At 42.0% G+C, this 27,169-nt stretch overlaps 1 protein-coding gene across 1 annotated transcript in view; it reads left to right on the forward strand.

Moving 5' to 3' along the window:
* The first annotated feature begins 11,773 nt into the window (after positions 1-11,773).
* stt3b (STT3 oligosaccharyltransferase complex catalytic subunit B) overlaps positions 11,774-27,169 on the forward strand; it is a 119,444-nt gene continuing 104,048 nt past the window's right edge. Inside the window, exon 1 of the mRNA XM_080203610.1 lies at positions 11,774-12,306. Within this exon, the coding sequence (XP_080059736.1) occupies positions 12,140-12,306 (167 nt within the window). The 5' untranslated portion in view covers positions 11,774-12,139. The remainder of the gene's footprint in view (positions 12,307-27,169) is intronic.

Genomic DNA, 27,169 nt, shown 5'->3' on the forward strand with positions numbered 1-27,169 from the left:
ACGTATTTACCCCACTAATACCCCTAACCTACACACCATGGGACATAAAGGGGAAATTTAGCATGGCCAATCCATCTAACCTGCACATCTTTTGAATGGGAGGAAACCAGAACACTCAGAGGAAATCGACACATACATGGGGAGAACATGCAATCTCCACACAGACAGTCAACCAAGGTCAGAATTGAACACGGGTCCCTGGCATTTTGAGGCATCAGTGCTAACCAATGTGCCACCTTGCCGCTAAATATGCTGAATTTAAAAAATATACTTGAAGCACTCCCCTGTACAATTGTTATATTTAAAGATTTTTCACCATTTTTCCACAGAAAAGGTTTGAAAAATCTTACACCTAAACGTTGGATTGTTTAAACAAATGTTCACAAAAGTGTTTCTTTTTTAAAACAGGAAGCTCGTGAACAAGATTAAGATTCTAATCAGCTGTACATTAATTCCCCAATGACTGCAAACAAAAAGCAATTCATTAGCTTGTTTCAGTAATCAATAAAATGCCTACTATCCATTATCTTAGGGAGACTATGGTCCTGAGAGCTTGGCATAGGCCGTCTGCTCTGGTTGTTAACGCAGTGAGATAAAACAAGCAGACACATTGTCAGGTTTATTAACAAAAAGCCGTTTGTACAGATAAAACAGCAAATGAAGCTGCACGCGAGAAAGAGAGGGCTCCCAGGACTTTACATGCAGAGCTGGAGACCTGGAGGTGGGAGGGAGGTAAAATGTGATGTTTCCACAAGGGGCAGGAAGCCCTCCAGGCAACCCTCAAATGAAATGGGGGCAAGTGGCTAGAGAGATCAATTCCTGGGGTCTGACCACAGGGATCTAGCTGCCACGCCAGACGAAGTTTAATGACCTCATACGAGAGGTCATGATCAATGAATGCATCTGAAAGGGATATCCGATCTTTCTTGGTGCTCAGCGGAAATTTATTCCGATGGTCAAAAAGGATAGTAGGAAGAGAGGTAATAAGCCGTGGATAACGAAGGAGGTGAAGGAAAGTGTTAAATTAAAAGCGGAGGAATTTAGAGTAGCTAAGAGTAGTGGGCGAGATGAGGATTGGGAGAGGTTTAAATGTCAACAAAGATTGACAAAGAAGTTGATAAAGAAGGGTAGGAGAAACTATGAAGCTGGGCTAGCGCTTAATATAAAAAAGGATAGCAAGAGTTTTTATAAATATATAAAAAGGAAGAGGCTGGCTAGGGTGAATGTTGGTCCTTTAGAGGATGAGAAAGGGGACCTAGTGGTAGGGGATGAGGATATGGCTAAGGTATTGAATAACTTTTTTGTTTCTGTCTTCACGGAGGAGGACGTGAATAATTTGCCGGGTGTTAGCGATGGAAAGGTGATAGGACTGGAGGGTCTTAATGACATTACTGTTACTAGAGAGGCAGTGCTCGACAGACTGGAGGGGCTGATTGTGGACAAGTCCCCAGGACCGGATGGAATGAATCCGAGGGTTCTGAAAGAAATGGCGGAGGTGATAGTGGATGCCTTGGTGGTTATTTTCCAAACGTCGCTGGATTCCGGGGAAGTGCCGGATGATTGGAAAGCGGCTAATGTTACGCCGTTGTTTAAGAAGGGTGCCAGGCAAAAGGCGGGGAATTATAGGCCGGTTAGTTTAACGTCTGTGGTGGGTAAAATGTTAGAATCTGTCATTGAGGAAATTGCGAGGCATCTTGAAGAGAATTGCTTGATAGAGCAGACGCAGCACGGTTTCATTAAAGGGAAGTCGTGTCTGACAAATTTACTGGAGTTCTATGAGGATGTGTCTAGGGCGGTGGATAGAGGAGATCCGGTGGATGTGGTCTTTCTAGGTTTTCAGAAGGCGTTTGACAAAGTACCTCACAAGAGGTTATTGCAGAAGGTCGAGGGACATGGAGTTGGGGGTAGGGTGTTAGCGTGGATAGAGGATTGGTTGTCAAATAGGAGGCAGAGAGTGGGGGTCAACGGGTGCTATTCGGATTGGCGGATGGTGACTAGTGGAGTGCCCCAGGGGTTGGTGCTGGGGCCTCAGCTTTTTACCATTTATATAGATGATCTGGAGGAGGGAACCAAGTGTAGGGTGTCGAAATTTGCTGATGACACCAAGATTGGGGGAAAGGCAAATTGTGCGGAGGGTGTGGAGAGTCTGCAGAAGGATCTAGATAGGCTGGGTGAATGGGCCAGGAAATGGCAAATGGAATTTAATGTTGGCAAGTGTGAGGTGGTCCACTTTGGTAGGAAGAATGGTAGGAAGGACTATTACTTACGGGGCGAAAAACTGCAGCAGGCGACGGTGCAGAGGGACCTCAGGGTCCTTGTGCATGAGTCGCAAAAACCCAGCTTGCAGGTGCAGCAGGTGGTCAGGAAGGCGAATGGGATGCTGGCCTTCATAGCGAGGGGGATTGAATATAAAAGTAGGGAAGTCTTGCTGCAGCTGTATAGGGCATTGGTGAGGCCGCAGCTGGAGTACTGTGTGCAGTTTTGGGCGCCGCACCTGCGCAAAGATATTTTGGCCTTGGAGGGAGTGCAGAGGAGGTTTACTAGGCTGATACTGGAGTTGAGGGGGTTGAGCTATGAGGAGAGGCTGAATAAACTGGGCTTGTACTCGTTAGAGTTTAGAAGAATGAGGGGAGATCTCATTGAGACGTATAAGATGATGAATGGGATGGATAGGATAGAGGTGGAGAGACTCTTCCCGCTCAAAAAAGACAGTAGGACTAGGGGGCACAGCCTCAAGATAACAGGGGGGCGGTTTAGAACGGAGTTGAGGAGGAACTTCTTCACTCAAAGGGTGGTGAATCTCTGGAATTCTCTGCCCGTTGAAGTGGTGGAGGCTGCCTCGCTAAATATTTTTAAGACGCGGGTTGATGGGTTTTTGATAAGAGAGGGGATTAAGGGTTATGGGGAGAAAGCGGGAAAGTGGAACTGAGCAGCGACAGATCAGCCATGATCTTATTGAATGGCGGGGCAGGCTCGAAGGGCTAGATGGCCTACTCCTGCTCCTATTTCTTATGTTCTTATGTTCTTGTATACCACCCCACAAACCAACTTTCACAATGCTCAATGCACCACAGCCCAGTCTGCAATCCGGACTTATATCTACTAAATCCTCATATGCTTAACAATGTATCGTCTCACACTTACCTTTTGTTGTTTCTACATACTTCCAACTATTCAGCTATGACAGGCATATCAACCAAACACATTACAACACTTTCACTGACATTCTTCCTTCTCTCTTTCAGCACAAGGTGGATCATAACTGCAGGGAGCAGCAGAGAATTGAAGACTCATAGTATGAGCCTCCTGCTCTGTATCATTGGGCTGGTTGTGACTTAGGCCATTGCATCTGGCATTGCTGTGGACATTCAGGGCAATGGTATATTCTTCCATTATGCCCCTTCTCAATTCTAACCTAACCTTCATCCTACTATCTGGTATGAAGTGCATGCAGATGGTATGCCCACGGTTCTCTTGCTTTCTATCCTAATCTTCCCCTTCTGCATTTCTGCTTTCAGATACTTGAAACTATTGCTTGACCACCCAGTGTAGCCTTGTCACGAAGGGTGAGAGCTGTACAAGAAGTAGCATTGTCACTTGATTTGATACTTGCAGCAACCAGTTCAGACACTGTTATTACAAAATCTTGGAGGGTCATATAGAGTTAGGAACAACACATAGTGAGTCACTGACCTTGAGTGTTGCTGCAGCCAAGCTAGGGGGAAAGGATAGTTTGTATGCCAGTTGCCCAGAGGATGAAGTTGCAGATGACCTCGACAGTAGAGAATGTGAATGAAGACCTCAGTGGGGTGGCACACAGGATGTTGTTGGTGGACATGCACATAGAGATGCTTGGTGCACTGGCAGGCTTGCCACAGAGCCTCTTGTCACTTTCAAAGGGGACAGAGTCCAGGTCCAACTTGGGACAGTTGGAAAGGATAGAGCCCAACCTTTCTACTATGGAGGTCCCATTGAACCCCATTTCAGAGCCAGTCATGATGCCAACGGGTGGCCTATGTCTCAGATTTCATTGCAACATAGACAAGAAGTCAGCTAATATCTCAGTATTGCAGTGGGAGCTCAGACTGGGGTCACGAAAGCCATGCCTATTGCCATGAAGTCAGAATGCTGCAGATATCAATATTCAAAGGGTCATGTAGGCTCTCGAAGCTGTCCAAAAATCTGCTCTCCTAAAAATTATTGGGATTTGAGTAATCAGCTCAGGAATGTTGCAATGGCTCTAGAGTCCATAGGTCTTAAGTCTTCTTTGAGGATGGCAGGATTCATACTTCCACCTATCGCATCTTGTATGAAATCTTAACACCCCAATTAGATCACTTTTAATCTGTTTTACTCACTGAAATACAAGTCCAGCTATCCAACCTGTCATGCTAACTTGCTTTGATATCATTCTAGTGAAGCTGCAATGCATCCCCCTGAGGCCACTTTATCTCTCCTGAGCGATAATTGAACACAATACTGTAAATGGAGTTTAATTAGGATTGTTTCATTTATTAACACTGAAAAATGTAGATTACATTTTAGGACGAGACAGAAACAGAATTTGAGCTTGTATCAGCAACACTCTTAATGAATCTTTTCTAATTATATTGTCTGCTTTCCCAAGCTATGAGCACTTAAAACCAGAATTTCGAAACATCTCCACCTCAAATATTTAATGTCCTAAGAAAATCTCACCCCCAGGCCCAAAAATATTAAATCAAATGAACTCCAGGATATCAACCTTCTGGGTCAGCCTTGGCTAGTGGGAGTATTCTGGCCAGAATGAAAAGTTTGTGGGTTCAAATTTCACTCCAGAGTCTTCAGCACATAATTTAGGCCAACATTTCAGTGCAGTACTGAAGGAGTAATACATTCTTACAGCAGCTGTTTATTGACTGAGACTTCAGTCCGTGATACCACCTATCCTTACTGGTGGAGATAAAAGATCTCATAGCACTATTTAACGAAGAGCAAGCAGTTCACCACAGAGCCCAACCTAACATTACAACCGCAACTAATACCAGCAAGAACATATAATTTGGTCATTTATCTCATTGGCTGCCATACTTATCAATTCACAATAGTAACTGTACTTCAAGAGTACTTAATTTGAAACATCCCAAAATTGTGAAAGAAGCTATATATAACTGCAGGTTCTTTGTTCTTACACAAGTTCTCTGCTACTTGTGGCCCCAACATCGAGTCACATGTAGAATTTGATCATATCTGTCTTTTGAATCAAAGTAAATGTAGCTTTTTACATAAAAGAAGTACATTCAAAGGTTTTTCAGAAAAAAATATATAAGAACACTCCACAATTTTCTTCCTCTAACTTCAATTTTACCATGAACAATTAATGTCATCCACACATCTGATCCATGAAGCGCAGCAGACAGTGCCACTGCCAGTGTCTCATACAGCATTATGTGGACTTGACATGAGGGCTGGACAAGGGGACAAAAAGGATTAGAAAGGACACAATGGATTAAGTACAGGCTGGAAATCTACAGCATGGGAAACAGAGGGCGGGGTTGCAGGTTGCACTTGCATCAACTGAAATGTACTGCATAACATTAAGCAATAATATCTCAATTAAAGCACATATTACAACAACATTATATTATATACAGATGCTCAGATAGATGTTTACTCTATCAAAGTTCAAATCATTGCCAGTGAAGTTTAATTAATAGTATTGGACTTTATATGATGTAATTACAATATAAACAACAGCAAAATGCACTGATTTCTAAAAGTCCGTGTCTGTAAATCAAGCCGCAGGCCACCCCAAATCATCCCCTTGCCTCATCACTCCCTTTTCTGGCATGGGCCCATCTTTTGTGATCTTTCAGCAGCCAGGTTTTAGCCGCCCCGCTCACCTAAATTTGTGTCCAGACCTTAGCCCGGAAGGTAGTTTAACAACTTTCTGCTTACCTAGAGCTTATAAAAAGGTAAACAAAACAAAAATACAGTAAGTCAGCAGACAAACATGATACAGCACAAGAATAGAATGACTGGGAGGCAGACAGAGGAGATAAATCAGAGGAAATGACATAATTAAACTAAGTGCATAATACCTTACAACATACTCAGGATACCTAATATGTTTTTCAACTAAGGGAGAAAGAACTTATATAATATCTTGCATAATATTTTATCATGTACTCAGGATATCTAATGAGTTTTTGAACCAAATGTGTTATTTCTTGAATCACTGTTCAAGGCAGTCACTTGCACATAGCAAGGTCTAACTACTGTTATCACTCCTAAGGTTTTGTTAAGATCCACTTAGGGACCAATTATGTCTTACTGAGGCAAAGTTTGACATTCAAGGCACTTGCTCAGTGAATAATGCTTCAAGATTTCATAGATTTTGAACAAACAAAAATAGACTTTGCTATACAAGTCAGAAAGATAAAACAATTTACAATGTCTCTCATACTATGATTTTCAAGGTAAATATGAGTCACATATGAATTAATAGGCAGTCTGTGGTCAAACACATCACACTGTACACTAAATGGTAGATGTGACCAAGACAGAGTCCATGGATTTCTCATCAACACATCCAGACATTATTAATATTGAATCAACCAATCTTGTTGAAATCCTCTCTCTCTCTCAAGGAATTCTGATCTTTTCCTCAAAGGTCTCACCCTGGTGTTCTCTCCAAAAATCACTTCAACTTGGATAGTCTTAATAATGACCGACTTGGCATGGTTTCAATCTTCTCTCTTGAGATTCGTATCTCTCGGATTCACGACTCTGCACTTGGGGACCAACTCACAAGCACAACTTCAGTTCTTCTGCTTTGAAAGGGTACCTTCGTCCAAGGGTGAGTCCATACATTTGTTGCACTGAATTGCTATTCCAGCATCGTTCGCGCAGAGCAATTCTCTGGTGAAGACTTGGCACACTTTGTCCTGGATCTCAGATGGGCAAACCTGAACAGCTTTCTGCCAGTTTCAGCATATAATTAGAAACCCTCTGTAGATAAACTGCTGGCATATGACAACAGCAAAAAGAATATGATGAAGTGTCGATACCAGAATGTAACTCTGTTGCCCAGCTGCTGATCTCAAAGGGTTACCATGTTGTCCTGTCATAGCTGATCTTACCCATCATGTTGTCTTGAAAGAGAAGATCATACTGAGCAGCATGGAGTCGCCAACCTCCTGCTGCCTACTTCAAGTGCCTGGCGTACTCCCTTAAAAGCACTCCTTCTCTTGCTTGGAAACAATTCTCCCGGACAAGGAAATGAAGAAGTCCCATGAAATTAAAAAGTGAGGAGGACAAAACAAAAGTAGGAAAAGGATTGAGGTTAGCAGACCTTACCGGAGAGGGCTCAGGAGAAGTCCTGGCAATCAAAGAAGCAGCAGGAAGTTGATGTCCCACTCTTGGCAACACGATACAGGTTTTTCACTTCCTTGAGTACTGTTGAAAAAAGACATTTTGTTAAAGATTTTTCCTCTTGTACTCATTAGACAATTGCAAGAATACTAATATCAGAGGGAACAACAACTTTATACTGGGAAGAGAGGGTGATTAGTAGGCACATGGACCCTGATCAAGGCATGGCCATGGAGAATGCACCAATTAATGATGATTTGACAGGTAACTGCAAAGTACTGTTTTAAAATTTAAATCAGGCAGCTTCACTATTATTGGTCAAGGTATTGCCCTGAGAAATGAACCAGCAAATGGCTATCACTTCTTTTGAAACAGCTGAAACAGGCACAATGTGTGTACATGTTCTTTTGTCAGCAAAGAACTAGGCTCTGTTTATAAATACCAGTACACACAAATGCATTACACTGTGAACCCAACTGACAAATCTTAAGTTGCTCAAATTTTTGAAATACTTTGTTTTTATAACCTGAAGTAGACTGGGCATTTTCGGGGTCAAAAGTGAGCGTCTTAGCTCCGTTCTTAAATTTGCATAATATACAGTACAAAATGACTGAATCAGGGCAGCCATCATCCCACCCTATTTCAACATTAAATTTGCATGGCGAGCAAATGTCTTGGGCCCTAGTTACAAGGTTGCCGATATAGCCAATATTAAAGAGCATGAAACTGTAAGAATCCCAGCCTGTAGAGCACGAAACTGTAAGAATCCCAGCCTGTGCATTTACCAATGAAGATAGACTTGTAGCAGACGGTGGTAGAGAATCCCCTTGCAGATTTCTCAACTAACATATTAAGGAAAGGGAGGTAATCTGACTACTGCAAAAAGAGCTGATCACAGAAATGATTTGGCTTGCGCATGTACGGAAACTCCAAGGACTGCCATGTCTTGCATCCCACTCTTGACTTTAAGACAAGTCTGGCATTTTAATACTATCACCAAGGAAATGATCAGATAATCTGTCTTGTTGACTGTGGTGGAGACCTTGTACATTACAGCTGCAGCTCTTGTTGTATGCCAATGTGTTTGATTTCAGTATCAAGTAACAGACTGCTAATGATTGTGGAGCCTAGATATATGAAACTATCCACAACCTTCACCATCACATTATTAATGCTCATTGATGGCAGTATAGCAAAGTCTTGGACTATGACATTTGCTTTTCTGATGCTAATGAACAAATCAAACACTTATCAGGCGCAAGAGAATCTGCCAATTTATTGCTGAAGGTGTTCCTCAAAATGAAATGCTATTCTGGCATCATCGGCATAGAGCAACTCTGTGATGAAGGTTTGGGAGAGCCAAAAGACATATGTTAGTTACGCCTACACTTAAGCACAGAAAATACTAACCATGAGAAGGCAGCAAGGGATCTGTCAGCAACCAAGGAATCCATTGTCATAAGAGGCAAGTCTTCTGCACCCTCTTTGGCGTGTTTGGTGGTGGACTCAGTCTGCCATTGGTCATAAGTGGGATATTCTAATCCCACTACTATCAATGAGGTTTCCTGTTCTTTGTATTCTCCAGTGCCAGGGAACTCACAGCATTGGTTGCCATCAGCGAGACCGGAAGATCCCAGTGGTAGAATGGCTGAAAAATTCCACTTAGTGGAGTCTTAAATAAAGCTGGAAGGTCATTTACTCAACAGCTACTGGAGGGATCACCATATAATCTTACTTCAGAGAATAGTTGGAATGCTGAGGAAAATTAATGGTGGTACAGTGGTTAGCACTTCTGCCTCAAAGCACCAGGGACCCAGGTTTGATTCCGACCTTGGATGACTGTCTATATGGAGTTTGCATATTCTCCCTATTTCTGCATGGGTTTCCTTCAGGTGCTCTCATTTCCTCCCACAGTCCAAAGATATGCAGGTTAGCTGAATTGGCCATGCTAAATTGCCCCATCATGCCCAGAGATGTGCAGATTAGGTAGATTAGCCATGATAAATGCACGGGGTACGGGGATGGGTGTGAAATGCTCTTTTGGAGAGTCAGTGTAGACTCGATGGTCCGAATGGCCTCTTTATGCACTTAATGATTACTATGGTTTGAATTAAAATGAATTCCAGAGGGCTATGGCACAACTTTGGCTTGGTCACTAAATACGTGAATGAATGTTCAAGATTCTTGTAACGTATGAAGGAACTCTTTTAGTAGAAGTAAAAAGTGGAACTGAGCTAACTGCATAAGTAGTTATAAACTATGGTGTTAAGTTATTGGTGTTTGCTTTGCTTCATTCTTTTGATATATAAGGTTGTTTTTGTATAAAAGTAGTTCTGTCAGTTAACAACAGGGTGCAAAGATTTCTCTTTAGATATTAACCATCTCTAACAGGATCATAACAACTGCAAGTAACCACTGGGATATTGTATTTAACTCTATAACGGAGCTCGAGAAAAATAAGCCAGAGACATAGGGCAAGATATGAGCAAGGGCAGCACGGTGGCACAGTGGTTAGCCTCAAAGTTTGATTCCGGCCTTGGGTAACTGTGTCTCTGGAGTATGCACATTCTCCCCATGTCTGCATGGGTTTCCCCCAGGTGCACTGGTTTCTTCCCACAATCCAATGAGGTGCAGGTTAGGGGGATGAGTGGAGTAAATATGTGAGATTGTGAGGACAGAGTCTTGGGTGCGATGCACCCTCGGAGAGTCAGTGCAGACTTGCTGGGCCAAATGGCCTGTTCCTGCACTGTAGGGTTTCTATGATTCGATTAAAGTATACGATAGAGGAGCAAAGAGGGCAGCTCAAGCACAAAATTGGAGGGGGTGGGGTAGGAGAATTAGAAGATGAAATAAATAAGAAATATAAGCAAAATGACAAAAAATGATTTTAGAGTTGTCGATAAGTGTTAGAAATTAATGAGTCATCATGGAGTATCTACAGTGCAGAAGGATGCCATTCTGCCCATCAAGCCTGCACCAGCAACAATCCTACCCCATAACCCCATGTATTACCCTGCATCTCCCTGACACTAAGGGGCAATTTAGCATCGCCAAGCAACTAAAGTTTAATGCTTATTTGAGTCACAAGTACACTTACATCAACACTGCAATGAAGTTACTGTGAAAATCCCTACTCACAACACTCCAGCGCCTGTTCAGGAACACTGAGGGAGAATTTAGCATGGCCAATGGACCTAACCAGCACACCTTTCAGACTGTGGGAGGAAACCTGAGCACCCGGAGGAAATCCACGCAAACAGTATTGCAGACTGCATACAGTAACCCAAGCTGGGAATTGAACCCGGGTCTCTGGTGCTATGAGGCAGCAGTGTTAACCACTGGGCCAAACTAATAAGTACATCTGAAGGAGGGAGGCGCACTTAAATATCTGGAGACTATTTCCCCTCTGAGTAAGATATCTCACATTAAACTAGGTTAAGTGACATAATCCTCTCCAGATGTGGGTCAAGTCATAAGTTTAGGGTTAAATTCCCTGTGTGTTGGTGTGGCGGAATAATGAAACGATCATTTGTAGTGGAAGGCAGTGTGATCATTCGTAAAGGAGTGTGATCATTTTTCACAATAACTTCATTGCAGTGTTAATGTAAGCCTACCTGTGACACTGATAAACTTTTAAACATTATTTGTAAAGGTGAGATCATTTATAGTATAAAACAGTGTGACCATTTACAGTGTAGTGTGATCATTTGTAGTGTAAAGGAAGTGAACATTTATCGTGTAAAAGTGTGATCCTTCATAGTGTAAAGTAGTGCGATCTTTTGGAGTGTAGTGTGATAATTTGTAGTATAAAAGTTTGATCGTCCGTGGTGTAAAAAGTGTGATAATTTGTAGTATGATCATTTGTAGTGTAGTTTGATCATCTGTAGTATAAAAAGTGGGATAATTTGTCTGTAGCGTGATCATTTGTAGTGTTGTTTGATCATCTTTAGTAGAAAGCAAAACTTCTATCTGGTGCAGGTGATGAAGGAGCAGAGGTTTGGCTTGGGGGGGGGGGGGGGGGGGGGGATGAGGGGCTTCAATGTGAGAAACCTTGGCAACAAGTGGATGAATGGTATGACCTATCCCGGCCGGGGACACTGTGTCTGTCTCTCACACACACATTGTGGCTCCTGCCCTGCTCCCTCCCCAGCAGCTCCGCCCGGTTTGGTTTGCACTTTCCTCCGCGAACTTTTTTCCCCCCCCCCAGCCGCTGCAGCTCCAATCACCGGCCTCCACGCCGTCCCCGCCGCCGATCCAGACGCCTCGGTCGATTGGATCAAAAGCTTCCCTCCTTCCTCCCCCCCGGGCGCCGGCAGAGTAAACCTCCCTCACATTGGTTGAAGCGAGTAGGCTGAACCATCTGTCACGGGACGGAGGGGGGGGGTAGGGTTGATCGGCATTTCCTCCTCCCCTCCCGCCTCTTCCACTGGCGGACGGGTGTCACCGGTTTTTTTGCTTCCCCGCTCCCCCCAGGTTGCCGCTCGTTCCGCTCCGCTGGTTGCAGCCGCTCGGTTCCGACCCCGGCCGGGGGGGGGAAGGTGATTGGTGCGGCACACGCGGCCCTGGACCTAGCGCCGCTTGTGTGTGAGTGATGTTAGTGCGGGGCTGAGTCCCGGCGCCCTCCTCCAGCCCGGCCCGGCCCTTCCAATCCCCCCCCCTTCCCTTCCCCATTCTCCCTCCCCCTCCACACACACACACGTTAAAATTTCAACATTACAGGCCCTTGCGGTTTGGATTTTTTTTTCTCTCTCTAACCTCTCCCACACCTTCCGTTAATTGTTGTAAAATGGCGGAGCGCTCTGCGCTGGAGGTGAGGAACCTGGTCTCTCACCCGGCCGGCTGGCAGTCCCTTCTCTCCTTCACTGTCCTCTTCCTGGCCTGGCTGGCTGGATTCAGCTCCAGGTTATTCGCCGTCATTCGCTTCGAGAGCATCATCCATGAGTTTGACCCGTGGTGAGTAACACATGTGCCGCCGCGCCCCGGCTTTACCGCCCAGTGGGAGGGGGGGGGGTGGTGGGGAGGTAAGGGATTTGGTGGGGGGGAGGGGAGCTGGGGGTGCGGGGGGGTTGGTGAGGGAACTGGGGGTGAGGAGGGGACTGGGGGGTGAGGAGGGGACTGGGGGGTGGGGGTCGTCACGATGGGGGGAGGGGTGGTGACATAGGAGAACATGAGGACACAGCAATGGATGTTGATAAAGGGAATATTCTGTTCTGTTATGGGATGTGTTTCTTGTGAGATCTAGTAAGTGCCTGTGAACTGAGTGGTATCCTAAACCATTTCTTCATTGCTTAGCGTCTGGAGTCATGTATTGTCAGACCAGGGAAGCACAGCAGATTTCCTTCCCTCAAGGACATTAATGAACCAGATGGGTTTCTGCAGTCAATAATTGCTGTCATGGTCTTCATTACTGAGACTAGTTTCACGTCACATATTTATTTATTGAATTTAAATTCCGTCAGCTGCTATGGTGGGATTCAAACCCATGTCCCCAGATTACTAATCTAAGGATATTTGTGCTAGTCCACTGTCTTTACCCCTGGGAACAGTAGACTTGGGAAATCTGAATATAGGAAAGTGGGTTTGGGGATGGGCAGTGTCAATATTGGGAACAGGAGGGAGGAGATCTGGAGACAAGAATATAGGGGTTTTTGGAGCTAAGAGCAACACAGCAGGTTCAGGCAATTTGGTGACCTGGATAACAGGGATATGCAGAAAAATAATGACAGGCAAGTAGAGGCTGGCAAAAGAGCTTTTGGACAATGGGGGATCTGGTTCATTGAATCTAGGGGTGGATGATCTGGGTATGAGTAAGGTAGCATAGGGGATGAGAAGGCCATCATGTGAAGGCCAAGGACAGGAGAGTAGAGCCACTGATAGGCAAATGTAGGGTTGGCAGTATGAGGTCAGGGATAAGAGGCGTGGAGACGGAAAGCTTATGGGAACTGGTGCCGGGGAGGGCAACAGGTGAGAGGAGCAGGAAATTGGGTTGTACTGTGACAACAGTGATAGATGTGAATAGAACAGGGATTTACTCATGGAGGGAGCAGGAGATGAGGAGCAACATATGGAGAGGAGAAACTGAGGAAAAGAGACTGGGGGATTAGACAGGAGATAAAGGAGGAACTTGTGTAAATGTAAAGAAATGTGGTAAGAATGATAATGAAGTATTATAACATAGGACTTATGGACCAATAGCCCATGCTTGCTCCACTCTTTGATAAGATGATGCCTGACCTGGTTGTGGTTTAATCTCGCTTTGATCCTTGAATCCCTTGTCTGTCAAAAAGGATAGCCTTAGGCAAAGGATATTGAGCCTATGGAGCAGGACATTGAGAAAAAATTGAAGAGGGGATGAACAAATTTGTTGTGAACTGGTAGCATTGCAGAAGATGGAGGAGGCATCCAATATTCCAGGCATTCAATACTCTGGAACAGTAGGGCAAGATCCTTCCCTCCTGTGCTTGATGTAAGGCTTCTGTTGTGAAACCATGTTATGGGCAGTACTAATGCATGAGAAATTTTCAATCAGGTTCACTAATTTAATTATCCATGAGGGTGAGCAGATTTCAGCATATGTTTTTGGAACATTGACAATGGGCTTAGCGAGTAAATCCTTACAGGAAATGTGACTGTTTAACTGTTGCTTTTGCGTAACTTAATCTTTTTGAAAAAAATGCCATGATTTCTTAACAATGTAAACGCAAAAGAGCAGAGATCATTATCCTTACCCTGCTTGTGGCCCTCATGAAACGGTGGTTTGATTCGGGTATAAAAATGTAGAAATAATAGTGGTAAAAAATGAGGCATGTACAGCCATTTGATTGTTGTTAGGATTCTGTTAAATGTGTGCAAACGATCTTTATTCTGCAGAGGGCAAAGTTGGTTAATTTATAAGTTGAGATCGATTGAGTAGTTGGCGTATAACTTGTAGATATATTGATGGGTTGACAGTTATTGTCTCTCTGACTTAAGAATTGTCGTTCGGGTTGCTGGTCATGTTTCTCATATCCGACAATAAATTTGTATGCACAAAACATGCTAGTAAGTTTAATGGTCAAGAAAAATAGCTGTGTGTTTTTAGCTGCTGTTCATAACTTTCATATGACAGCAAATTAAATAAAAAAAAATACTGAAAGCAGTGGAGCTTCACGGTTGAGGAAAAAGTTCAGGCAATACATCCATGTTTGATAGTACTGTACAATGCTCAATGACTGATTAAAGCTGCAAAGGAATACCTTTAGATACGTGTCCAAATTGAATGATCTCAAAATAATAGCATGAATGCATGAGGGATAATTAAATCAATTGCATATGGTGGTGACCATATCATTCTCAGATGTTTGTGAAAGTGACCTGAAGGACAGGTCACTATCAGTACAAAGACTTTAATCCTTTTTTTTTAAACCCAATATTGGACCTCTGAGAATTGAATCTGGAATTCTGAAAGTGGCTTATAGTTTTGACTTTTTATCATAAATTCACCAACAATGTTTCCAAAATATATTGTAAACTTCACAGATATGAGAAAATGCCCAACAGGGAGCTATTACGTACAACGGAAAAAGGTCAGAAAAATAATGATCCATAATTTGTAGCAAATAGTAGTACTACTATGGTTGATGAACTCTTAAAGAGCAGTAAACTTGAGTAATGAGAGGATTTTAGAACTCAGAAAAGGATGATCGATAAAAGGATTGTAAAAGCTTCAATAGGTGTATACAAAGAGGTTAGCAAGGCTCAGTTGGATCCATAAAGGCAGACAGGAGAAATTGTAGGTTAGAAGGAGGAAATGGCAGAGATTAGGCAATACTTTATTGAATACTGAATACAGATGTACTCAAAAGCATATTGGTAATATTGGGGAACCAAGGCTTCATCAAGAATGAAGAACCAAAAAGAAATTAGCATTAGTAAAGGACTAATACTAGAGAAATTAATGGGACTGAAAGCAAGAAAATCCCCATATCTGACCTTGTATGTTAAGGCTTTTAAAGAGATGACTACAGAGGTAGTAAATTGTTTTGGTTTTCCAGAATTTCCTAGACTGTAGAACAATTCCTGTGGATTGTTGTGGAGTAGGAGGTGTCATCTACATGAGTTAATCATCACTCTGGTGTGGGGTAGCGGAAAGGCTCAAGTTTGGAGTGCAGTATATGGCAGAGGTGGCCCATCTGCCAGTTGGTAGCATAATGATACTTCTGAAAGTTGATGTATGAAGCAGGATAATAAGGTCTCGAGCAAAATTTAACCCTGCTATTAGCAAGAAAGGAGGGAGATAGCAGAATGTAGGCCAGTCAACCTGACATTGGTAAAAAGAAAATGCTAGATCTATTTAGCATGTTAACAGGATGCTTAGAAAATCATTATATTTGGGCAGAGTTGCTTTAGATTTATGAAGGGAAATTGTGCTTGACGTTCAGTTCATTTTTTGTAATTGTAGTTGGCAAAGTAGATATGGAGAATCAATGGGTTTTCAGAAGACATTTGATAAAAGGGCCACACAAGGTTGTTGGTTAATCTGTTGGCATGAATTCTTAAGGGGGCTTGACAGGACAGATGTTGGATGCATGTTTTGTTGGCTCAGGAATCTACAACACAGTCACAGTTTCAGAATTGGGGCCTGCCTGTTCGCTACTAGGATGAGGAAATCTTTTCAGTGAGAATCTTTGGCATGCTCTAAACAGAAGGCTGTGGATGCTGAGTCAGTGAATATGTTCAAGTCAGATATTTGAATGCTGAGGAATGTGGAGATAGTGTGGAAATGTGAAGTTGTTAGTTCAAGCCTATTCTGTTTGCACTTCAGTAAGGGGAAAGCTGCTGGTCCTGTTTCTAATGTCTCTGACGTCAATGGCATTTCAATGGAGCGACATTAACAAGTTAGATATTTCATTCCATATAGTGCAAATGTAATATTTCTTTGCAGCTTTCTGTTTACTATTTTAACATTTAATGGAGTTAGTAATACAACATAGTATCTGTTGAGAAGTGGATCTTTCTAATATGGTTACCAGGCATATTTCTATCATCTTTATTATCCTGCTTCATACGTCAACTTTCAGAAGTATCGTTATGCTATCAACTAGCAGATGGGCCACCTCTGCCATATACTGCACCCTAAACTTGAGTCTTTCCCCTACCCCATACCAGAGTGGTGATTAACTCATGTAGACAACACCTCCTACTCCACAACATTTTGTTTGCTCCAAGGAAGTGCAGCCAACTGTATTTGAGTCATTGGGATATTTATGAAAAAAAGCCATTTAGACCAATTGTTTACTGAATTGTGTTCATTCTATATAGGATTATCGGATACTTCTCACAATTGTAAGAAATACCGCATGTTAACTTGTTCCTTCCACTTTAATTTATCTGATGTCCCTTTTATATAAGATGTTTTGTCTTGCTAGTAAAATATTGTCTATAGCTCCATTTATTTGCGTGTATAGAGGATTGGTTGTCAAATAGGAGGCAGAGAGTGGGGGTCAATGGGTGCTATTCGGATTGGCGGTTGGTGACTAGTGGGGTGCCCCAGGGGTCGGTGCTGGGGCCTCAGCTATTTACCATTTATATAGATGATCTGGAGGAGGGAACCGAGTGTAGGGTGTCGAAATTTGCTGATGACACCAAGATTGGGGGAAAGGCAAATTGTGCGGAGGGTGTGGAGAGTCTGCAGAAGGATCTAGATAGGCTGGGCGAATGGGCCAGGAAATGGCAAATGGAATTTAATGTTGGCAAGTGTGAGGTGGTCCACTTTGGTAGGAAGAATGGTAGGAAGGACTATTACTTACGTGGCGAAAAACTGCAGCAGGCGACGGTGCAGAGGGACCTCGGGGTCCTTGTGCATGAGTCGCAAAAACCCAGCCTGCAAGTGCAGCAGGTGGTCAGGAAGGCGAATGGGATGCTGGCCTTCATAGCGAGGGGGATTGAATATAAAAGTAGGGAGGTCTTGCTGCAGCTGTATAGGGCATTGGTGAGGCCGCAGCTGGAGTACTGTGTGCAGTTTTGGGCGCCGCACCTGCGCAAGGATATTTTGGCCCTGGAGGGAGTGCAGAGGAGGTTTACTAGGCTGATACCGGAGTTGAGGGGGTTGAGCTATGAGGAGAGGCTGAATAAACTAGGCTTGTACTCGTTAGAGTTTAGAAGAATGAGGGGAGATCTCATTGAGACGTATAAGATGATGAATGGGATGGATAGGATAGAGGTGGAAAGACTCTTCCCGCTCAAAAAAGACAGTAGGACTAGGGGGCACAGCCTCAAGATAAAGGGGGGGCGGTTCAGAACGGAGTTGAGGAGGAACTTCTTCACTCAAAGGGTGGTGAATCTCTGGAATTCTCTGCCCGTTGAAGTGGTGGAGGCTGCCTCGCTAAATATTTTTAAGAAGCGGGTTGATGGGTTTTTGATAAGAGAGGGGATTAAGGGTTATGGGGAGAGGGCGGGAAAGTGGAACTGAGCCACGACAGATCAGCCATGATCTTATTGAATGGCGGGGCAGGCTCGAAGGGCCAGATGGCCTACTCCTGCTCCTATTTCTTATGTTCTTATGTTCTTATATGTATAGCAAAGGTGCTTCACTGATTTGCCCTGGTGAGATTTTAATGTTGCTTGTCTTATGTAAAAAGTTGATATTAACCCTCTTAGTTTCGTTGTAGGATTTGCTGTGTAAAATTGTCTAACTCGCATTCACTATTCTATTTGTATTTATTAATTGAATAGTTTATTAAAACAATGTTCTTTAGCAAAAATGCTATGTTAGCTGCTACTCTATGTCCTGTAAGATGATCTGTTGTTCAGAACTGTCGGTTTCAATTTTGAAATCTAGACCTGTGCTGTTCCAAAGGTGGATTGGCATGCAAGTTCCAAATTCCAGAATTACAAAGGGGAGCTAGTTTCTGTGTGCTGAGCTAACCACTGATGAGCCCTCCCTCTTGACCTATGGAAATGCGTGATTTGATTCTTGCATAAGGAACATCTTGTACAAACCTCCATTGTGGAGTTCAAACACTTTCAATTTGGATCATGTTACTGTCACTGTGGTAAAGGACTTATTTATTTAAAAAAAAGAAAAACTACGCTGTGCAAAAATGTGACCAAATATATCTGCATTGTTTGCTAATGAACTGGCATTTTAATAATTTGTGTTTGATGCATTCAGATAATCAGTCATTGACTATATGCTGTTGTTTGTTATTTATACAATAGAGATCAACAATGCAAACCTAAGTTATAAGACCTTCTGTATCTTTTTCATCGATCATTGTAACATGTCTACGTGCTTGCAACTGAAATACTGTAAATGTTTTCTGTTTACTAATGTGAAACATTGACGCGTGTTCCTATAAAATCACAGTGCAGGCATTTGGCACATATTTCGTATGAGTTTAATGTTCTCCATGCCAGGTAAAACTCTGCATACCGTGGTGGGGGAATTTCTCTGCTCATGTTAGTTTGTTTTTATTCTAGTATCTGAATTTGTATAGTATCTTAGTACATCACAGGATTTCAAAGAATTCATTATTTTTGGGGTGCTGCCTATTATAGACTCTTTGTCATTTTCTTCTGCACTTTCCATCCCTCCTCTGCCATAACATAATCAAACACAATCATTTACTTTGCATATTGTATTACTCTTCAATCCTGAACATTTTCATTCTGGAGCAAGAGTCTTAATTAATTATTTGAGTGCATTGCCAGCAAAATATTCTTCAGATTTATTTTAAAGACAAAAATAGCTATTGGTTTTTAAATATAGACACATTAACTTGATACTTTTAAAGTTTTATGAACGTATGCTTTTTAAACTGCCAGTTAAAGATTTTACTAAGATAAAGGCAAATTACTAATGTTGCTCTGGCATTTTCTTTCACCTGTGTCAACAGATAAGTGAAAATCGGATTATACTTGTAACTTTTTGACAGGTTAGTGATTGTATATTACTTTTCAAAGAAGAACCTGAGAATTTGTACAGGAAACTTAGTTAAAGTTGTGACTACAATTTTAACTGCTGAATATGTTGCAAGCAAGACCAGAAAAGAAAATTATAGTAATCTGTAGCAAAGATGCTGTTGGGGTGAAGAAAGTGATGCAGGGAGGAAAACTGTGAAAACAACTCAACTTGACATACTGTTCTACATCGACAAGTTGCATTTATGTTATTCTTAATCCCTCAATGAGGATGACACCTTGTCAGGCTCCATGATTTATGTGCCCTCAGGTGACTTGGTCCAGTTGTGGAGTCATAGCTCTCTTGGGTAGAGTGAATACAAGTTGCCACGTGGAAGTGGGGAGGGTGGATGGGAAGAGAGAGGGTAGGGGAGTTCTAAAACCATAGTTCTGCACTCTCCACTTTTCATCTCTGCAGCAGAGCCTGAAGTCAATTTTTGACTGTGTTGTCACTTATTGATTGAGGTGCTACCACGGCACGGTTTGTGACCAGTTCTTCCCCCTCACTAGCTGCCAAGAGATAGCAAATATTGACTAACTTAGTTTCATCATCAATAGCTGGTATTTAGAGTCAGGCTAGTGGAGGATTTTGGAATGTTGCTTTGAGTGTGCCACAACTGCATAGTTGTCAGCATATTGTAAGTTCAGGATATACTGCAGGGTCACCCTTTAGTCTTGATTCTCACTTGTTGAAGTTGAGAAACTTCATTTTGAGTGAAAACTGAACCATAACTCCCCTGTGCAAGTTTGTCGTGAATGAGTTCCGTGACCGAGCTGAGGTAATACTTAAAAGTTGTCACAATTATGCAGCCTTGCTTGATGTCTTTCTGGATTTGAAAGGGCTGTCTTCAATCCATTGCTAAGGACAATTGTTGTCATGCAGGAGTCACTGGAGATTAACAAGGTTTGCTGCACATCAAGTCTCTGGAAGACTTTACAAAGATTTTGTGGTCGATGGAGTCAAAAGACTTGTCAGATCAATAGTAGCTATATATTGTTCAGAACTTTTTTTTATTTCTGGGTTTGTTGAGCAACAAAGATAATCATGTCTGTGATTGCTTTTGGTCGCCAGAAGCCACACTGGACCTCTGAAAGAATAACTTTGCTAACTGCTTAGAGGTGGTTCAGGAGATTTGTCTGAGAATCTTCCCCACAGTGCCATCTTTGGAGAAGGAATGGACATTTGTTTTAGCCCAGAGTTGGTCTTGGTGCCTTGGACGGAATGGCTTACGTTGTCTATCTGCACAGCATTGGATTTCATTGGCTTTACTACCCATGATTTGGCTGCATATCTCTTGGAATCTCAAATTTGATCTTGCCCCAAAGCTATTCCCCACAGACGTCTTTGGACTCTGAGAGCAAGATGGGAAGAAAGTAGCAACTGTATTTGTTCTCTTTTTTTTATTTTGGAGAGTGTGAAGGTTAAATTTTCTCCTGGATTTCTGAGAATATTTTGGTGTTTGGATGTCAGACGTATTCTCATGGGACATAAAATTTTGTTGACTGTGCAGCAGTCATTTGCATCCTACCTGTTTTAGGTCATGCGTAAATCCTTCCTGTCCAGGAGATGCCAGTGTTCAAATTGGGAATGTTTCCATGTTGTCTTATTGGAATGGTGTGTTTGTGATGGTGAGTCCATGTTCAGTGCACTAGCTGACAAGGAGGAGGCTTTTGGCTTTTGATTTTACTATTCCTTTCCAAATTATGCCCTTCCAAACAGTGTAGTTGTGTCATTGCAATTTGTCTTGTTTTGGGATGGATGCCAGTACAGAATCAAGAACTACATAAAAGAGCTCTTTCTTTTCATTAGTAGAATCAAATATGAGAGCATAGGCATGATGATTGGCCAATTGGTTGTCACTAAGCTGAAGATGTAAATTTGTTGTTCTGTTTTTGATGGCGAACTTAACTCCATGGCTAAGACTATCTTTTTCCAGTTTTCCCTTCTAAAAGGGTCTGGCCGACATATGATGTCGGATCCGCAGCAATGTGGTTGACTCTTAAATGCCCTTGGGGATGAGCAACAAAAACAGCCCAGATACCATGAACAAATTTAAAGTGTACCTTCCCCTCTAAAATGGCCTCATGCGGTTTTACATAGCGGTGTTATATCGCGCAAGCTACTGAGAAATGATGATGGTTCTGCTTTCAGGACACTCACTGGCACCTAGACACATTGTCTAACTCCTTAAGTGAGGTGAACAGAGAGAGAGAGACTATTGCTGAACTGCATCTGTCCTAACTCCAAGAGTTCAGCAACCATCAGACATCCGGCTGCTACATGTGGATTTGTAAATAGAAACCACCAGGTTCATTGCCCTGTTTCTGTTGCTTGTCCGTAGTCATTGGGCATTGTGCTGTCCTGGCAGAGGCCTGTGAATGTTGTCTTGTAATTTGAGGGTGCCTGTTTAGTGTCACCAACTGCATCACCTTGATCTCCACCCAAAGGCATAGCAAACTGATGGCTGGAGAGTGTCAATCCAACTACAGCTTCATCCACTTTCACGGTTGTTGACGTGTACATGTGCCATATTTATCCACTTGCTCTACCATTTGAGGATTTGAAATGCATGTTTATTAATTGCGGTTCTTCCCCTGTATACCTGCCCAGATAAGTGTGGTAGGGTCACTTTGTGCAGTTTTTAGTTTGAATGGCCTTGGTGAAAAGGCAAACTGAGATCAGTACTGTAGCCAGTCATCCTCCCTGGAGTGTGATAACCAATATCAGTGGAAAAGTACCATGCAGCAGAACCCTTGAGCCCTGCATTCTTGTATTTACATAGTAAAATGTCCTTAAGAAACACCTTGGAAAAAGCATGAGGAAGATGAAGGAAATTCCAGAAGTTGGGATCCAGACATCTGAAGGCACAATCACCTATTGCATGGCAACACCAATTTAGTGTTTCAGAGCTCTGCAATATTTAAAACGTAATTAACCTTGCCTTATTGACATGAGAGTATCAAGGTTAAATTCTTTTGCATTTTCTGATCAGTATTTCAAATCAGACTGACAAATTAATTAAAAATTGCAGATTGTTCTCTGAAGCAGTATTTGTGATTCAGTTAAATACAAAGAAGTAAAATTCCATTTTTTTTATTCCTTCATGAGGCAATGTAACCTACTACCTGGGCAATTATTGCCCAGGTAGTAGGCTGCTTTTTTGAACCACTGGTGTAGGTACATCCACAATACTGTTGGGAAGGGAGCTTCTGTTTTTATTTACCTAGTGACAGTGAAGAAACAGCAATTATAATTCCAAGTCAATATAGTGTATGACTTGGACCGGAAACTGCAGGTGATAGTAGCCTCATGCCTTTACTGTCTTTGTCCTTAAAGGTGGTAAAAGTTGCAAGCTTTGAAGGTGCTGTTGGAAGAGGCTTGGAAAGTTGCTGCAGTGCATCTTTCAGGTGGTATATCTTGCCACAGGTGGGGGGAGTAAATATTTAAGGTGGTGGATGAGGTGCCAGTCAAGTTGGTTTCTTTGACCTTAATGGTATCAATCATCTTGAGTATGATTGGAGTTGCATTTGTTCAAGCAAGTGGAGAGTATTCCATCACACACCTGACTGGTGATTATGAACAGGCTTTTGGGACTCAGGAGGTGAGTTACTGATTGCAGAATTCCCATCTACTGACCTGTTCTGGCCACAGTAATTACTTAGTTCATCCAGTTAAGTTAGGCACTGTCTAGAGCATTTGCAAATTATGTCACTGGTAAATCTTGAGTAAAGGTTTTCAAGCTTGGGTATGGTTTGGAGAGATTTTTTAATTTTCGCGGAGTCTTGCTGCCAAAATTCCTCTCAAACTCAACTAATGTAATAACTGACATTGAATAATTTTTCCCAATCTGTCATTTAAAAGTGAATACTGATGATCTCACTGGGAAAGCTCTTAAAGGATTTAACTCAGCTGACTGTGAATAAAACTAGAGTTCTAATGGTGAGATTTCTTTGAGGAGTTTAAAAACTTCATAGGAAATTGTTGGAGAGGAAAATAGAATGAGATTAAACTAGCAAGAAATATAAAAGCAGGTTAAGAGCTTCTACAAGTATGTAAAAAGAAAGATGTATGACGGAAAGAAAGGAGTTCAGAGGAATTAGAATGGCAAATAAAGAAATGACAGTGTTTGTTTTTATTTTGTGTTCACAGTAGAAGATGCAAAGAAATCTGGGATTAGTAGGGAACCAAGGGTCTAATAAGAAATTTAAGTACTTATTGGCACTGAAAGGAGACAGATCTGAAGGTCCACATGCAAGAATTTTAAGAGTCTGCAGAGATGGTGATGCATTTGATTTTTTTACCTTCCCAAATTCCCTAAATTAAAGAATGGTCGGTATGGATTGAAAAGTAGAAAATCTAGCCCCACTGGACCATAGGCCAGTTAGCTTGATGTCAGTAGTATATTCAAGCATTTTCTTGATCATTAGGGGCATGTAGTAGGAGACTTAGAAAATTGTAATATAATTAGTTTAAGCTAGTTAAGTAATTTAAACCATATTAGTTATACAATTAATTAAACAAGACCAACAAAATTTTTATCAAAGGGATGTTGAATTTGACAAATCCTATTGGGGTTTATTGAGTGTAACTAGGTAAATAAGGGGGAAATCAGTGGATGTAGCATGGTTGGATTTCAAAAGGCACTAAATGTGCCAAACTGTGATTACACCAAATCAGTACTGTGCAAAAAAACAAGAGTAGGTCTAAATGGGTCATGTCCAAGTTGGCAGTAGTGCTTAGTGCTGTACTCTGTGTGCCACTACTTGTGCCTCTGCTATTTACAAATATGTTAAAGCCAATACCAAGTGTAATGTATCCCAGTTTTCTGGCAGCTCACAGCAATTGGGAATATAAACTGTCAATAGCATGGAATGAGGTAGCAAAGGGATGTAGACAGGCTCATTGGGCAAGAAGGTGAAAGATGAAATATACGGAATAGAAAAGCAGAATATATTTTAAAAGGTGAGACATTAGTAAATAAGAACATAAGAAATAGGAGCAGGAGTAGGCCATCTAGCCCTTCGAGCCTGCCCCGCCATTCAATAAGATCATGGCTGATCTGAAGTGGATCAGTTCCATTTTCCCGCTTTCTCCTCACAACTCTTAATTCCCTTGTCTATCAGAAACCTATCTACCCATGACTTAAATATATTCAGCGAAGTAGCCTCCACCACTTCAACAGGCAGAGAATTCCAGAGATTCATCACCCTCTAAGTGAAGAAGTTCCCCCCTCCCCATCTTGAGGCTGTGCCCTCTAGTCCTGCTATCCTTTCTAAGTGGGAAGAATCTCTCTACCCTATCTATCCCCTTCATTATCTTATATGTCTCTATAAGATCCCCCCCTCAGCCTTCTAAACTTCAACGAGTACAGACCCAGTCTATTCAGCCTCTCTTCATAGGCTAACCCCCTCATCTCCGGTATCAGCCTAGTGAACCTTCTCTGCACTCCCTCCAAGGCTAATATATCCTTCCGCAAGTGTGGTGACCAAAACTGCACACAGTACTCCAGCTGTGGCCTCACCAGTACCCTGTACAGTTGCAGCAAGACCTCCCTGCTTTTATATTCTATCCCCCTCGCTATAAAGGCCGACATTCCATTCGCCTTCTTGATCACCTGCAGACTGGGTTTTTGTGATTCGTGCACAAGGACCCCCAGGTCCCTCTACACCGTAGCATGCTACAGCTTTTTGCCTTTTAAATAATAATCCCTCCTACAATTATTTCTACCAAAGTGGATAACCTCACACTTGCTAACATTATACTCCATCGGCCAGGTCCTCGCCCACTTGTTCAGCCTACCCAGATCTCTCTGCAGACTTTCCACGCCCTCCACGCAATTTGCTTTTCCGTTCATCTTCGTGTCATCAGCAAATTTCATTACCCTACACTCAGCCCCCTCCTCCAGATCATCTATGTAAATGGTAAACAGTTGAGGCCCCAGCACCAATCCCTGTGGTCTCCACTAGTCACCAACTGCCAACAAGAATAGCACCCATTGGTAGTTAGAGATGCAGTATCCTTTATCTGTAACTCTTAGCTTTCATTCTCTGGAATTTAGAAGATTGAAAGCTGACTTACTTGAAACATAACATTTAAAGAGGGTTTCATAACGTTAGCTGCTGAGTATAGAACAAGGAGACAGTTGCAGGATAAGGGGTTGAGTTCAGAAATTTCTGCATGTAAAAGGCCACAAATCTTTGGCATTCTTTAGCCCAGAAAGTTATGGATGATTAGGGAATGTGTATATTCAATATTGAGATTAATCAAGTTGGCTCAGCCTGATAGTATTGAATGGTGAGGAGGCCCGTTGGCATACATCTCCCATTTGTTGTGCTTTCATAATTGATAATCCAACTCCAGTTTGCAGTGTCTCTTGTTCTTTTTTCTCTCCACCATACCCAGGACAAATGGTAAGACATGATGAATACAAAGTAACTACATTCCTGGAAAAGCAAACTTGAGAGACAAGGACTCTTCCCCAGATATAAGAAGTAATTAATTTATTTAAATTGAGTGTTTGGCATTCTGAAGATTATAGCATTTGGTTCATTGTCTTCATGAGTTAAAGAAGTTGGGTTTTTCTACCAGAAAACTGTTGGAAGGTTTTGGTGTCAAGATTGAACTGGCAACTGGTTAGGGTGGCTTGATGAGCTGCAGCACCTTTTTTTAATTTGATTCCTTTATGTTGGACTCAATAATTCCAAGTCAATTAACTGGAAAATACGATCAATATCAATGTAAACCTATTTACTATAGGAAAAAGCTGTGTCTGCATGCCTTGTCCACATTTATAATACAACTACTTTGTAAGCTTGTCACTAATTGCAGCTTCTTACCTATCAATGATGGGTCCTCAGGCCTGATCCTTCCTGCTCCTCAACCTGTGCTTCAGAGAAACTTATAAAGGGAACTGAATTGCATTTGCTGTCTCTGGTCCAATTATACACTACCATAAGAGATCAATTAGTTGTTTGTTTTGAAAAAATGACAAAGTAATGAAGTGTTCTAATTTTGTTTTATTAGCATCCTAAAGAGCAGGAGTTCCTTGAAAAATTTTGAGTAGAATGGAGGTAGAATCAACATTTTCTGTCAGTGTCAGAAATTTCCCTCTCTTTTAAGCATTTATAATTCATTTTGGATGATGATGGTAAGCGCACTTGATATGCAAATTTAACAGAATTTCCTGATTTGCAGAATAATTGAATTTAAAATAACTGAAGCAGTGATGCATTAATACAACTTGTAGAAAAACTGAGTTGTGCAGGACTGGTACTCAGATTTTTCATTGAGTTGCTATGTTAATTTGTTTTGGCCACCTCAATGAAACTTTAGTTTTTTTTCAATATAAGTTTGCAATTTGGTCAATAAATATTAATTGTACGTTTTTATTTGTTGATTGTGACGATTGAGGTCTCTTTAGCATATCATAGAATCACACAGTGCAGAAGAGGCCCTTCGGTCTATTGAATTCTCACAGACACATTTAGAAACACCTGAACTGCTGGGACTTGGCCCATAGCCCTAAATGCTATGATATGCCAAGTGCTTATCCAGGTACCTTTTTTAGATGAGGCAACCACCTCTACCACCGTCCCAGGCAGTGCAGTCTAGACAGTCACCACCCTCTGGCTAAAATGTTGTTCCTCACATGCCCCTCAAAACTTCTTGTTCCTCACCTTGAACCCATGTCCACTCATGACTCCCCTCATTTCCCCTCATTTTCCCCCCCCAGAAACATTTTTGTTCACTATGTCAAAGTTAATTGCAGAAATTTTACTGATGTTCCTCAGCCAACTCATTAAGCTGCAATAATGCCACAAACTTGTTAAATACCTGTCATGGGAACTCAGTTTTCTAGACAGCTTAAATTTGATT

The sequence above is a fragment of the Carcharhinus amblyrhynchos genome, chromosome 2 (assembly GCF_965287045.1).
Source record: "Carcharhinus amblyrhynchos chromosome 2, sCarAmb.v2.hapA, whole genome shotgun sequence".
NCBI lineage: Eukaryota > Metazoa > Chordata > Chondrichthyes > Carcharhiniformes > Carcharhinidae > Carcharhinus > Carcharhinus amblyrhynchos.